The following is a 14,732-nucleotide window of genomic DNA, read 5'->3' on the forward strand; positions in this document are numbered from 1 at the left end:
GTAGTTGTAATTATCTTCCGCTACGTGAAATGCAAGTTAAGGCGTAATCCTAGACAGGAAAAAATTCTACAATCCCATGCATGTTTAGACAGAAAAATCATCCTATAATCTTATGCATGTTTGGGCAGAAAAAAAAAGGCCTAGCTGAGTGTTGTAGGGCTCTTTTCCATCCAGACATGCATGGCATTGTGCTTTTAGTGCTGTAACTGCTTCCAGCTACTGCACATCATTGCTTTGGGCATGTGTGAGTGGCGCCCAAAAATACACTCTTTGCGACGTCTGTGAAATGCTGTGCGGGGAAAGTACAGTGAGCCCAGGGAGGCCCTGAAGGTCACCCAGGCGGCCTCCCAACCCACTGGGACGCCCCTTCGCTCACCGTTCCGCTCCGATTTGGCTCCCTCCTCGTCCGCGTCCTTATGGGCCGTGCAGTGGTAGCCTTTCTTCATCAGCAGGTTGCAGAAGAGGATGCCCAACAGGCCCATCACGCAGAAGACCGGCACGATGGCCAGGACGGCGTACTGCGTGGCCTTCTCCTCCGCCTTCCCGTCGTGAGTGCCGTTCCCTGCTGTCTTGTCGTCCCGCCTCTGCAGGGCCTCAGCGTTCCGGGCCAAGCGGGTCCGCCACTTCCTGGATCCTGAGAGAAAAGCATTAAGAAGAGCAGGAATGACTCAGGGCCAGCAACAAGGTGCCTGTCACAGCCCAAACATCCCTGGACGAGCCAGAGAGAGAGAGAGAGAGAGAGAAAACATCAGAAGAGCCCTGCTGGATCAGGCCAAGGGTCCATCTAGTCCAGCACTCTGTTCACGCAGTGCTCAAACAGCCGGCGGCCAGGGACCAACAAGTTCCTGACTGTTAGAGCAGTACAACAATGGAGCCAGTGACCTAGGGAGGTGGTGGGCTCTCCCACACTAGAAGCCTTCAAGAGCCTTCAACCATCTGTCAGGGAGGCTTTAGGGTGGATTCCTGCATTGAGCAGGGGGTTGGACTCGATGGCCTTGTAGGCCCCTTCCAACTCTGCTATTCTATGATTCTATGAAAGCAGGACACGGTGCAACAGCACCCTCCCACCCATGTTCCCCAGCAAGCGGTGCACACAGGCTCACTGCCTCGGATATTAGAGGGAGCACCCAACCATCAGGTGTAGTAGCCATGGATAGCCTTCTCATCCAGGAATTAATCACCCCCCTTTTAAAGCCATCCAAATGGGTGCCCATCACTACCTCTTGTGGTCGTGAGTTCCATAATTTCACCATGTGTTGTGTGAAGAAGTCCTTCAATTTATCCGTCCTGAATCTCCCTCCCATCAGCTTCATGGGATGACCCTGTGGGGTTCTAGTATTATGGGAGAAGGAGAAAAATGTCTCCCTGTCCACATTCTCTACACCAGGCATAATTCCGTACACCTTTATCAGGTCTCCCCTCAGCCTCCTTCTTTCTAAGCTAAACAATCCCAAGGTTGTTTAGGAGAAATGTTGGGTGAATGAAGCATATGTCTGAGGGAAAGAAGGGTAAGTTGACCAAAAAGAGGGCTGAAGGTGGAAGAGGCGCTGGGGCCGTGGGCGCCCGGTTCTTGCGGACACGCTCCACCTTGCTATTCTCCCATCAACACCCCACTCCTTGTCCACTCCACTGGCATTCCCCCCAATACTTAGGCATAGAATAAATCATGGAAAACAATGACAGAATATACTACTACTACTACTACTACTACTACTACTAATAATAATAATAATAATAATAATAATAATAATAGTAAAATACTGATAAAATAAAAATGATAGAATAAAAATCATCACAATTAGAAATGTGGTGAATGGGCAGAATTTTAATCAGACAGCAGAGTTTAGATTTTCTGGATCTAGCACTTCCAAATAGATCCTCCTCTTGGTTACTTCTCAGCTTCCAACGTGAATCCACAGGAGGGGGGCTGTGATTCCCTACATGTGTGAATCATCTTGGCTTCGTAACGAAGAACTGCTCTGGATGGGATGGTACTGAGGAGGCACCGGGACGCACCAGGGGCCGGGGCTTCCTCCACACCGTCTCGTTCAGAAATACATTTGCTGTCCCTTGGCCCCACCTGTGAAATCACAAGACTGCACAGACACTGACAGGTAACGGAATAGCCCGGGGCGGGATTTGCACCTGGCACCAAGCAAGAGGGAAGGAGCATGATTCACGCCAATCACGATTTCTTCATAGGACAGATGGCAGAACGCCAGTTTGGAATGAGCCTTCACGGGTCACCAGGTTCAACCCACCACCATGTTATGGATAGGTATAGGGCCTGTTTGGAGGACACGCTAAGCCATGGTTAGGCCGCTAACCCCTTTGCAGCAAATGGTTAGTGAGCGTGTTTAAACTGTGGTTATGTAGCCATCATGGTTAGGAATGGTTCACATGACACACTAAGCCGTCATGTGTAGCTCAAAATGCTTAACCAACTGTGGCTTAGTGTGTCATCTGAACAGGATCAAAGAATGAGACACACACACACACACAGAGACAGAGACAGAAAGAGGCAGAGAGACAAAGAGACAGAGAGAGACAGACAGAGAGAGAGGCAGAGAAAGAGAGAGAGACACACACACAGAGAAAGAGACAGACAGAGAGACAGACAGACAGACAGAGAGAGAGAGAGGGAAAGAGACAGACAGAGAGACAGAGAGAGACAGACAGAGAGAGAGAGACAGACACAGAGAGAGAGACAGACAGAGAGGGAGAGACAGACAGAGAGAGAGAGAGAGAGACAGACAGAGAGACAGAGAGAGACAGAGAGAGAAAGAGACAGACAGAGAGACAGACAGACAGAGAGAGAGAGAGAGAGAGGGAAAGAGACAGACAGAGAGACAGAGAGAGACAGACACAGAGAGAGAGACAGACAGAGAGGGAGAGACAGACAGAGACAGAGAGAGAGAGAGAGAGAAAGGGACAGACAGAGAAACAGAGAGAGACAGAGAGAAAGAGACAGAGAGACACAGAGAGAGACAGAGAGAGACAGACAGACAGAGAGAGAGAAAGAGAGAGACAGAGACAGGAACCAGAGGTAGGCAACTTGTCTCCCTCCAGATATGTTGGACTGCAAGTCCCATCATTCCCAGGCCAAATGGCCACGTGGAGGGTGTTAGGTTGGGAGAAGGTAGGCCTGGTGGAAGCCAGTTTTCGACGCCTGCACCAAACCTTGGAAAATGTGACAAGAGGGTGATTCAAATCCAGGCCAAGGGATCGTTTGCCCTAGAGAAGCCACAGCTGGGTGCATCAGAAGGCATCGATCACACTGCAGTGTCCTGGTTGCTGAGGAAAGTGAAGTTTTGACTTTTGAAAGAACTGCTAAAAGTGTCAATAAAGAGGAAGACAATTAAAAGGCACCCAAACTTACTGGGAGAGAGAGAGAGAGTGATTGGGAATCATTTTATATAACAGCCATGATTGGTAATGGCGCTTTGTCAAGAGTTTTCAAGGGCTCCTGGTTTAATTTGGCTTTTTAAAGCACTGTTGTAGTTTTTAGGGTTGTTTTCTGAATTTTGCGAAAGCCAGTATAAAAATGCAGCTCAGGAAAAAAAAGGGAAAAGTTTAACGCTCTTTCTGCCAGTAGCGAAGACTCAGGGGAGGCATTTCAACGTCAGAACATCAGAAGAGCCCTGAGGCTGCATCGGACCAAGAGTCCACCTAGCCCAGCATTCTGTTCACACAGGGGCCAACCAGCTGTCGACCTTTCAGAATGGGGAAAGGAAAAAAAAATGTGCAAGAGCTGGAAAACCAACAAAAGATTGAAGAAGAAAGGGGGGGGGCGGCTAAACTGGAATCCCAGATGGGCAGGATTTGGTGTTGGGGTTGAGATCAAGCCCCCTGTGACAGAGTAAAGACAAGGAGGCTATAGACTCTGTTGTGCCGTTAAACGTACCAGTCTCTCCATGTCAAAATGCTGGAGAGAGGTGGTAACGTAGCAACGTTGTCTGTGCTACGTCTTTGGGAGTGCCTCAGCTGAGGAGATTGAGGGGAGACATGAGAGCACTCTTTAAATACTTGAAAGGTTGTCACACAGAGGAGAGCCAGGATCTCTTCTCGATCCTCCCAGAGTGCAGGACACGGAATAACGGGCTCAAGTTACAAGAAGCCAGATTCTGGCTGGACATCAGGAAAAACGTCCTGACTGTTAGAGCAGTACGACAATGGAATCAGTTCCCTAGGGAGGTTGTGGGCTCTCCCACACTAGAGGCCTTCAAGAGGCAGCTGGACAGCCGTCTGTCAGGGAAGCTTTAGGGTGGATTCCTGCATTGAGCAGGGGGTTGGACTCGATGGCCTTGTAGGCCCCTTCCAACTCTGCTATTCTAGGATTCTATAATCTCTTCTCGATCCTCCCAGAGTGCAGGACACGGAATAACGGGCTCAAGTTAAAGGAAGCCAGATTCCAGCTGGACATCAGGAAAAACTTCCTGACTGTTAGAGCAGTACGACAATGGAACCAGTTCCCTAGGGAGGTTGTGGGCTCTCCCACACTAGAGGCCTTCAAGAGGCAGTTGGACAAGCATCTGTCAGGGATGCTTTAGGGTGGATTCCTGCATTGAGCAGGGGGTTGGACTCGATGGCCTTGTAGGCCCCTTCCAACTCTGCTATTCTATGATTCTACGATTCCTCAGCAGAGCAAAGCAGATGGCTGCCACGGTCCCCTACGACCTCGACATGCTTCTGAGCTAATCAGTGATAAGGCTCCCTTCTCAGTGGTCGGGCAATTATTAGGACCTGGCCACTTAATGGATTGGCCTCTCCGTAGCCCACCAATATTACAAATGAATCGTCGCTATTCACCCCAAGCCTTTGTGTACAGCAGCCTTCCTCAACCTGGGGCGCTCCAGATGTGTTGGACTGCATCTCCCAGAATGACCCAGCCAGCTGGCTGGGGCAACCTGGGAGTTGTAGTCCAACACATCTGGAGCGCCCCAGGTTGAGGAAGGCTGAGCTGGCTGGGGCGTTCTGGGAGATGCAGTCCAACACATCTGGAGCGCCCCAGGTTGAGGAAGGCTGGTGTGCAGGATAGGCTGAAATAATCCAAAAGGATAAGCAGACCGACACCTGGCCTTGATGGACCTGGAGAATAAAACACAGTCGCGTAAAAGTGAGCCACAGAGTGGAGTTGAAGAACAGAAATGGATTCAGAATAGATCAGCCCTACCTTCCCCAACCTGGTACCCTCCAGATGTGTTGGGCTAGGGGGGATGCTAGGATTTGTAGTCCAACACATCTGGAGGGCACCAGGTTCTGGAAGGCTAGAAGAAGCACCTTGGATAACTCGTTTAGAGTTCTGACTGAACACTGGAGTGGATCCGCCGTCCCCGTGACATCGGAGCCACCAGCTTCCACTGGTCCAGAAGATATACAGCTGTTTTGATCTCAGGAAGAAATGTATGGATTGAGTACATTTCCATCCTGCCTCTCTCCCATGGTGGACCTCAAAGGTGGTTCCCTGCTTAGCTTCAGAAAGTTGGCTGCATCGCAGGGGCCCCCCGGCCATGACAAACGGTTGCTTGCTATTCAACCGGAATGGAAATAAAACTATTCTCAACTGTCTTTTGCTCTCACCTGGGCATCCTGGCATGCCATTGGCGGCAGGCAGACAAGGCAGGCAGATGGCTTTCGGGTCGGTCTCGCCTTCGGGGCTGTAATACCTGCGATGGGCAGAAAAAGAGACGATCAGCTGACTCTTCAAAATGCCCAAAGATACCATCACGTCCCACTGGGACCAGGTCTCGCCCTGTTTTCTTAAATCTGCCCCCCCCACACACACACTTTCTGGTCTTTCAGATTTTATATCTGCTTTGCAGTGAAGCTGTTTACATCCATTTTTGACATTTATATGCATGCAAGCTCCATTTTACACCTTCCAATCTTAAACTTTGCTGTATGACCAGTAGCCACACACATGAACACACAGACACGTTTAACAGAATGCTATCCAAACATAAAAGAACTGGGCATGTTTAGCCTGGAGAAGAGAAGATTGAGGGGTCAAAGGTTGTCACACAGAGGAGGGCCAGGATCTCTTCTCGATCCTCCCAGAGTGCAGGACACGGAATAACGGGCTCAAGTTAAAGGAAGACAGATTCCGGCAGGATATCAGGAAAAACCTCCTGACTATTAGAGCGGTATGACAGTGGAACAAGTTACCCAGGGAGGTTGTGGGTTCTCCCACACTAGAGGCCTTCAAGAGGCAGCTGGACAGCAACCTGTCAGGGAGGCTTTAAGGAGGATTCCTGCACTTAGCAGGGGGTTGGACTCGATGGCCTTATGGATCCCTTCCAATTCTACTATTCTATGATTCTATTTGGAGCATCCAGAATGATGGATCATGGTTCAATAAGAAGAGCTGGATCAGAGCATAAACCCATCAAGTCCAGCATTTGGTTCTAAAAGAAGGAAACCCCATAGGGGAGTAAAAAATAAGCCAAAGGCAAGGGTGGAACCAAGGAATCTTCTGCAATAATATTAGTAGTAGAAGGTTTATTAAAGTGCCAGGTGCCTTCCTTGCCTTCGTCCGTCCTTGCCTTTGGCTTATTTTTTACTCAGCATTTGGTTCTGACAGTGGCCAACCAGATGTCCCAATGCAAGTACAGAAGCAAGCCATGTGAATGCTGCCTGTGATCCAGGATGTAGCATATAGCAGCCATTACGATTAGTAGCCAATGACCCTGTTCAGACGACCTGCTAAGCCATGGTTGTTAAGCATTTTGAGCTAAACATGATGGCTTCGCGTGTCGGGTGAACCATTCCTAATTATGGTGGCTACATAACCATGGTTTAAACATACTCATTTGCTGCAAAGGGTTAGCGGCCTAATGGAATAACGGGCTCAAGTTACAGGAAGCCAGATTCCAGCTGGACATCAGGAAAATTTCCTGACTGTTAGAGCAGTACGACAATGGAATCAGTTGCCTGGTGAGGTGGTGGTCTCTCCCACACTAGAGGCCTTCAAGAGGCAGCTGGACAACCATCTGTCAGGGCTGCTTTAGGGTGGATCCCTGCACTGAGCAGGGGGTTGGACTCGATGGCCTTGTAGGCCCCTTCCAACTCTGCTATTCTATGATTCTATGGCTTAGTGTCTGAACAGGACCATTGACAGCCTTTGCGTCTATGAAGCCCCTAACCCCCCCCTTTTAATGTTTTCTAGGTTATCCTGATAAAACTGCGAAATGTAGGACCCTTTGCCTGCAGCTGCCATTTTTATACATAAACACCTGATGACAATGGTCGAACCCCACGTTGCTAAAGGACCGCAAAGCTCCGCACCAGAGGCGGCTGCATTTCCGAGGGGATTCAACCGTCCCACTTAGAACGCAGAGGCTGGCAGTTAAAGAAGTGGGGATGATTTCCCATGCCACTCTTGGCAAAATCAACGGGTGGTAGAAAAGAAAAGAAAAAAAGACCAACACGGGGGATTTGGATTAGTCAGGCTTACTCGCTCTGGAGTCAGCTGCCTAGGCTGAGCTGAATATGACTCAGGCTACATCCAGTTTCTCTCCTCCCCTCTGGCCTGGAGCATTCAGGCTTGGTTGAGTTCAGCCAAGAGTTGATGGTGACTCACTGAAATTCTCCCACTTTTTCCTTCCCCACTGATTTCCGGCCAGGGTGCCGGGTTTCCAGCTCTTCCTGGTGCACCGAAGTTGCATCATTTTCAGAATGCCGCTTTTCGGCTTTGCTGCATGGGGGCTGCCTCGCTAGCAATCATTCGCTGCGGCTGAAACTTCACTGGACGCCCCCCTCCAGCCCAGGGATCAGAGCCACCAAAAAATACACATCTGCTTGCTACTATGATGGTGCTATATAAATAATAATACTATTCTCTGATAGTGAGCACATCAGTACTGTAAAAAAGTCACAAGGGAAGCAAGTTACTCTTAAAAAGGCAATTAAGACTAAATATCCTCGTTTTAAACAGCTGCGTGGGGTGGGATCCCTGTTTTACATGGGGATTTCGTTCCATCCAAAGGACCTCACAGTCCACCCAGACTTAGCTTTAGCGATGCTGCAGCGTCAGACAGCTTGGAAAGTTTCTGTAATTACTCCCCGCCCTCCACCCCGGCAGTCCTGCAATCCTTGAGAATGTTTGGTATCCAGGCTGGGCAGCATAAGAACCTCAGAAGAGACCAAAACACACCAGCTTGAGCCTCCGATGTGTCAAGTCTACTATCTGTCAAGTATGCTGTAGGGTGGATTCCTGCATTGAGCAGGGGGTTGGACTTGATGGCCTTGTAGGCCCTTCCAAATCTACTATTCTATGATTCTATGATGGAGGTTCCAGCGGAGGCTGGTGCCCTGATGTCGGTGGGGTGGTGATTCCACTCCGGGTTTCTGTCAGAACCAGTCAGAACTCTAAAGGAGCGATCCAATGTGATTCACAGTGAGCTTCACAGCTGGGTGAGATCCTTTAGAGTTCTGACTCATTCTGAGTGAAACCCTGAGCGGCTTCACCGACCCACTGACATCGGAGCCCCCAGCCCCCACTGGGATGACCAGAAGGCAATGGCCACGTCTGGATGGGACCTTGCTAAACAGAGAGTTCAGCCTCTCCCACCCCAGGCCCCCACAGCTCAACCTGCTATGCCACCCTTCCCCAACGTAGAGCCCTCCAGGAGGCTGGGGGAGGCTGGGAGTTGTAGTCTAATACATTTGGAAGGCAGGCAAAGGGTGAAGGCAGGCAAGTCTACCTCTACCCTTAAACTGAGCTCAGTTCCAAGAGAGGAGTGATTTTCAAAATGGGTTCTTTGGAAAGTTATAGAAGGTTCCTCAACAAACAGCATCAAACCCCTTTCCAAGCTTTCTCCGTGATCAGTTTTCCTCTGCACAGCAGAGTCACAGAGAAAGTGCTGGGTGCATGCTGTGTTCACCTGGCGGCAGGTGTGTGTGTGTGTGTGTGTGTGTGTGTGTGTATGTGCAGCACCATGCAAGCCACATGTGGCCCTCACTGCCCTGCCAAATTTGGCAGCTGAGAGAGAGAGAGACAGAGAGAGAGAGAGAGAGAGACTGAGACTCCTTTTAGCACTACGGAGCATTAATTTTGCATTCAAGCTAAATTAACCCTATATTTATTTATTGCATTTCTTCCCCCCCCCCCCAATAGCCGAAGCTCCCTGGGCGGTTCACAAAAATTAGCACTACAGAGTGCTTTGCGACTGAATTTCAATGGCAAACCACTGATATATATATATATATATATAGTGCTGCCCTATGGGGAAGGGGGAAAATGGCGTCCAGATCACCCCTGATGTACGGTAATGGCAAAGTCTGGATGGGAGCCATTTGACCTGAGCGTTCACCCTATAACATTGTCCTCCCGGCCCCACCCCAAAATCCTTTGCAACACACCTAGCCTCCCCGGCAGACGCAGGTGTGTTCCCTGGCAGAGGAAACTGCAGGAGACACCTCGAGCTATCTTTCCTGTAACGCCATTCCTGCAGAAACGATTCCTGGAGTGTAGAAGTTTGAAAAAACCACCCACCCTAGCCATAAGGCATGCTACAACGGGCAAGGGCGGGCACAAGGCAGAAGGGTGCTGGCACAGCAAATAATTTGACGTGACTCGTGAGAGAAAGCCAAGTGGATGTGCTGTTGACAGCATCAAGACCTGATATAAGATCATAGAATCATAGAATAGCAAGAGTTGGAAGGGGCCTACAAGGCCATCGAGTCCAACCCCCTGCTCAATGCAGGAATCCACCCTAAAGCATCCCTGACAGATGGCTGTCCAGCTGCCTCTTGAAGGCCTCTAGGGTGGGAGAGCCAACAGCCTCCCTAGATAACTGATTCCACCGTCGCACTGCTCTAACAGTCAGGAAGTTTTTCCTGATGTCCAGCTGGAATCTGACTTCCTGTAACTTGAGCCCGTTATTCCGTGTCCTGCACTCTGGGAGGATCGAGAAGAGATCCTGGCCCTCCTCTGCGGGACAACCTTTTAAGTATTTGAAGAGTGCTATCATGTCTCCCCTCCATCTTCTCTTCTCCAGGCTAAACAGGCCCAGTTCTTTCAGTCTCTCTTCATAGGGCTTTGTTTCCAGACCCCTGATCATCCTGGTTGCCCTCCTCTGAACACGCTCCAGCTTGTCTGCATCCTTCTTGAATCGTAGAGCCCAGAACTGGACACAAGACTCTTGATGAGGCCTAACCAGGGCCGAATAGAGAGGAACCAGTACCTCACGCGATTTGGAAGCTCTACTTCTATTAATGCTGCCCAAAATAGCATTGGCTTTTTTTGCAGCTACGGCACTCTTGTCAGGAAGGTGCTTCGTCACCCCCACCCCGAGCTGGAGAGTGTGGCCCAGGTTATGCTTCCCCTGCAAGAGAACAGGCAGTAATTGGTCAGCAGCGTTACCCTGGCATGCAGTCCCCGCACAAGGCGTCCGCCGTAGCTGTTCCGGGGCTGGCGCGGACCCTCTTCTTGCCCTCACAGTGGGTGTGCGACGAACAGAGCTCCGGCCCAAAGCTAGGAGAGAAGGAGCCGGACGAACAAGCCTTGCAGTTCATCCCCAGTCCTTCCCCATAGCCACATTTCTATGGGGGGGAAATCAAACAAAAGCAGAGTAAGATGCCATTGCATGTTGGGCAGGGGACGTGGCCCGTTTCAACGATAGCCTTCCTGCTGTAAACTTTTAGCCTGACATATGCAATAAGCTGCAGCCATCAGTCACCTTCAAGTCATCCCCCACCCGCCCAGCCATTGGCAGAATCGTTGCGATGCCACGGAATCTTCTCGAGAATTCCAACTGCTGAGAGAGTGGGTTAGCTCTTCAAGGCTGCCTTCTGCGCTCGCAGGCCGCCAAGGCAGCAGCAAAACGCACAGAAGGGTCCCCTTGCGAAGACTCCAGCGGCACTTTTGGCTGAAGGTTGTTTTTTTTAGAGGCGGAAAGCCAATCTGAAATTTGGACGGCGTGTGGCGCAAAGCGGACGCAGCACCGGATGACATGTTGACCCTTGAAAAGCTAAAGAAGATCACACTGGCTGGGGATCATGGGAAATGTAGTCCATAAAACACAGCTGCTGGAAGCTCTTAACATACGGAAAATCAGTGCTAGTTGTGACGGCATTTCGAAGGGAAAGTTTGACATAACCAGACAGGAAAAGGTGGCTCAACAGAAGCCGCTTTTATATTTGTTTGTCTTGTTATTGTTGTGGCTGTTAATAATATTTTCAGTTGCATCTAATTGCCCATTATGGGATGAAATGTGATTAGGAAACAACAGGTGAGTTGCTCGTTCAGCACCCAAACAGATGCAGCGGTGGCCAAAATTGTGGACACTTTTTGAAATTTTCATGTTTTGCAACTTTGCCTGCTTAGAGAAAATGTTTATATATCGATTGAAAGACCAGAATTCACGTCATGCAACCATCCTGGTATAAAGGAAGCACGTCCCAGCCAAGCTGGCCTTTCCACTGGATTTTGCACAGATCCCCAGAACAAACGCACACAGCTCCCAATTGGGAGGTTTAGAACCAATTTTATTATAGGATAAGTGGTAGGTTACATGGGATTAGCATACTAAAAACTATAAAAACATGCAAGAACCCAGAAGAAGCAAGCAAGAAACTAAGTTACAAGTCATACATCACCCAACCTTGAAGCCAGCCCACTCAGACCAACCCCCCTTCCCTAGAATAGCCTTTATAGTTTCTTTTCCCTGCTCCTTCCCCCTCCCTTCGGCTCTCCATACGAAGATCTTTTCACACCTCCGCCAGAGATGTTAATTTCTCTCAAGGCCGGCCTTGCCCCAAGCAGTTCCTGGATGTGCCAGTATGCCCCCATGCAGCTGGCCGCTTATCGCTCAGTTCCTAGGAGCCATAAAATTTAACATATTAAAAACCAAACCATTCCCAGTATTATTCCACTTATCCCTTACACCTTGTTCTTTTCCTGGGTGTCCAATCAACTCTTTTCTTTGCTGCCACTGCCATATGATTGGTCCCCAGAACAAGGACTGTGATTGGCCAGTAGGTTTGGCAATTCCAATCCGCTTCGTCAATCAATCACACCGAAGTTTGTTTTTAGACTAAAGAAAGCACTACCATTTTTGTACTGCAGATATTTGCATTCTGTTGGTTTGTTTTTTTGGTATTGAATTCAGCATTAAATTCTCTTTCAATTGATATATAAGCATTTGAATTTCGTGAAACGGAACATTTTCTATAAGCATGCAAAGTTGCAAAACATGAACATTTCAAAAAGCGTCCACGATTTTGGCCACCGCTGTAAAAGCTGCTAGTCTGAATTTAAATCCTTTTCTCCTTCTATGAGCCTGGAAGTTCATTTATACTGTGGATGCCTGCATTGGTGGATGCATGTATGGTGTGAACGGAAGCTCCCCGGCATTTGCTCTGTGTTAATAAGTTAACAATTCTGTGTCGAGAGGTAATCCAGATTTGGTGATGATAGTTTCTGCCAGTGGATTGTGTAATTCTTTCTGAAATTTGGATAGGCACGAGGAAGTGGGGAAGGAGCAATACTTGGCAATGAAACCACGTCCCTGCCCTTGTTTCAGTAAGTTTCACCCAGCATTACCAATGTGATTTCCAGATTTAGCTTCACACCCAGGAGGGCTGGAAATGTAACCCTACATGAATAAATAAAATGAAAGCAGCCTATCAGGAAGCAGAGTTCTGCTCCAAAAAACACATTCTTAAAAAAAGATATTTATTTATTTATTTATTGCATTTCTATACCGCCCAATAGCCGGAGCTCTCTGGGTGGTTCACAAATAATAATTTCTGTTTCAGGATTTGGCACGAATGTATTTATTTATTAAAATGTATTAATTTATTATTTACTATTTATTAAAATAAATTATTATTATTAGTAGTATTATTATATTTATTTGTATCCCGTCTTTTGCCCAATGCTGGGCCTCAAGGCAGCCTTACAAAGTTTAAAACATACATTGGGGGGTGGGAAACAAAACCATAAACGTTTAAAATACACAACAAAATTATAAGTCGTTAACATAGATGGAGGGCCAGATTATTCTCCAAAGGCCTGCTGGAACAAAAAAGTTTTAGCCTGCTTCTGAAAGCCCACCAAGGCGGGAGCCAGCCTAGCTTCCTCGGGAAGAGAGTTCCAGAGCCCTGGAGCAGCCACCGAGAAGGCCCTTCCCGTGTTCCCACCAAGTGCACCTGTGAGGATGGCGGGACTGAAAGAAGGGCTTCTCCAGAAGATCTCAAAGCACGGGCAGGCTCATAAGGGAGAAGATGGTCTTTCAAATAACCTGGACCCGAGCCATATAGGGTCCATATAAATTATCTACTGCCCCTCATTCTCAAATCACAGGGCAGTGGACAAAACCCATTAAAACAACAATTAAAATAAAATAAAAGCAAGGAAAACCACTAAGCTATTAAAATCAGCAAATGCCTGAGTATACAGATACATTCTCAACAGGATGAGAATTCCAAAGGCAATGAGGGGCCACACTCGAAAAGACCCTCCTCCCCTATCTCAGAACATGCAGGTGGCGGTTCGGAAGCTGCAGCTCGTGCAAAATGCAGCGGCCAGATTGATTTCGGGAACCAGAAGGTTCGACCATATAACACCTGCTCTGGTCCGCTTGCACTGGCTGCCTGTATGTTTCCGAGCCCAATTCAAGGTGCTGGTTTTGACCTATAAAGCCTTACACGGCTTGGGACCACAATACCTGACGGAACGCCTCTCCCGACGTGAATATACCCGGTCACTACGTTCAACATCTAACGTAGTTCAACATGCCTACTCCGAGAGAGGCTCAGAGTGTGGCAACGAGGGACAGGGCCTTTTCGGTGGTGGCCCCCAGACTGTGGAACGATCTCCCTGACGAGGCTCACCTGGCACCATCGCTGCTCTCTTTCTGGTGCCAGGATAAGACTTTCCTCTTTGCCCAGGGCATATGGCAGCATGTCTTAATCACCCACATGTTTAGGTTTTAACGGTTTTCAATGCTTCATGTGTGTATGTTCTGTGTTTTAGAATTTTAAATTTTGTATACTTGTTTTTATCTCAATTTTAGAATTTCTGTAAACCGCCCAGAGAGCTCTGGCTATGGGGGTGGTATATAAGTGTAATAAATAATAAATAAATAAATAAATAATAAAGATGCTCACAGTGGGCTGCCACACTCAGCAACCGAACCGCCGAATTCTGCACTAGCTGCAGTTTCTGGACCAATCTCAAGGGAAGCCCCTCACAGAGCACATTGTAGCAATCCAGCCTTGTGGTTACCCATGCATGGGCCCCTGTGGCCAGACAGGGTCTGCAAGGCGATCCTTCTCCTCCCTACACCCAGGCCTCGTGCAAAGAAGTATCTGGGACAAGGCGCCGCTGTGCACTTACTCTGTCGGGTTCCTCTCCTGGAGGGCAGCCCTTGCAGGGGAGACAGTGGCCATCAGTGCTCCAGTATTCTTGTCCTCCGCACATTTGCGCCTGTGTTTGATGCCAGCAGAAGACCTAAAAACACAGACGGGAGAAAAACGGGGGCTGTTCAGAGGCAGGGATGACAATAGCTCAATTCAAAGTGCTGGTTTTAACCTATAAAGCCTTACCACAATACCTGACGGAACGCCTCTCCTGACGTGAATGTACCTGAACACAACGTTCAACATCAAAGGGTGCCTACTCCGAGGGAAGCTCGGAGGATGGCAGCAAGAGACAGGGCCTTCTCCGTGGTGGCCCCCCAACTGTGGAACAATCTCCCAGACGAGGCCCGCCTTGCACCGACATCATT

General features: G+C 48.8%; 1 protein-coding gene across 1 annotated transcript in view; it reads right to left on the reverse strand.

The window, feature by feature from the left end:
- The window catches only part of RELT (RELT TNF receptor), a 36,579-nt gene extending 22,149 nt beyond the window's left edge, over window positions 1-14,430 (reverse strand). The window contains exons 1-4 of the mRNA XM_063127271.1: window positions 14,342-14,430; window positions 10,364-10,542; window positions 5,581-5,666; window positions 377-634 (exon numbers count right to left, since the gene is read on the reverse strand). Of these exons, the coding sequence (XP_062983341.1) occupies window positions 377-634; window positions 5,581-5,666; window positions 10,364-10,542; window positions 14,342-14,425 (607 nt within the window). The 5' untranslated portion in view covers window positions 14,426-14,430. The remainder of the gene's footprint in view (window positions 1-376; window positions 635-5,580; window positions 5,667-10,363; window positions 10,543-14,341) is intronic.
- Window positions 14,431-14,732: the final 302 nt, after the last annotated feature.

This window comes from Elgaria multicarinata, chromosome 5, assembly GCF_023053635.1.
Source record: "Elgaria multicarinata webbii isolate HBS135686 ecotype San Diego chromosome 5, rElgMul1.1.pri, whole genome shotgun sequence".
Taxonomy (NCBI): Eukaryota; Metazoa; Chordata; class Lepidosauria; order Squamata; family Anguidae; genus Elgaria; species Elgaria multicarinata.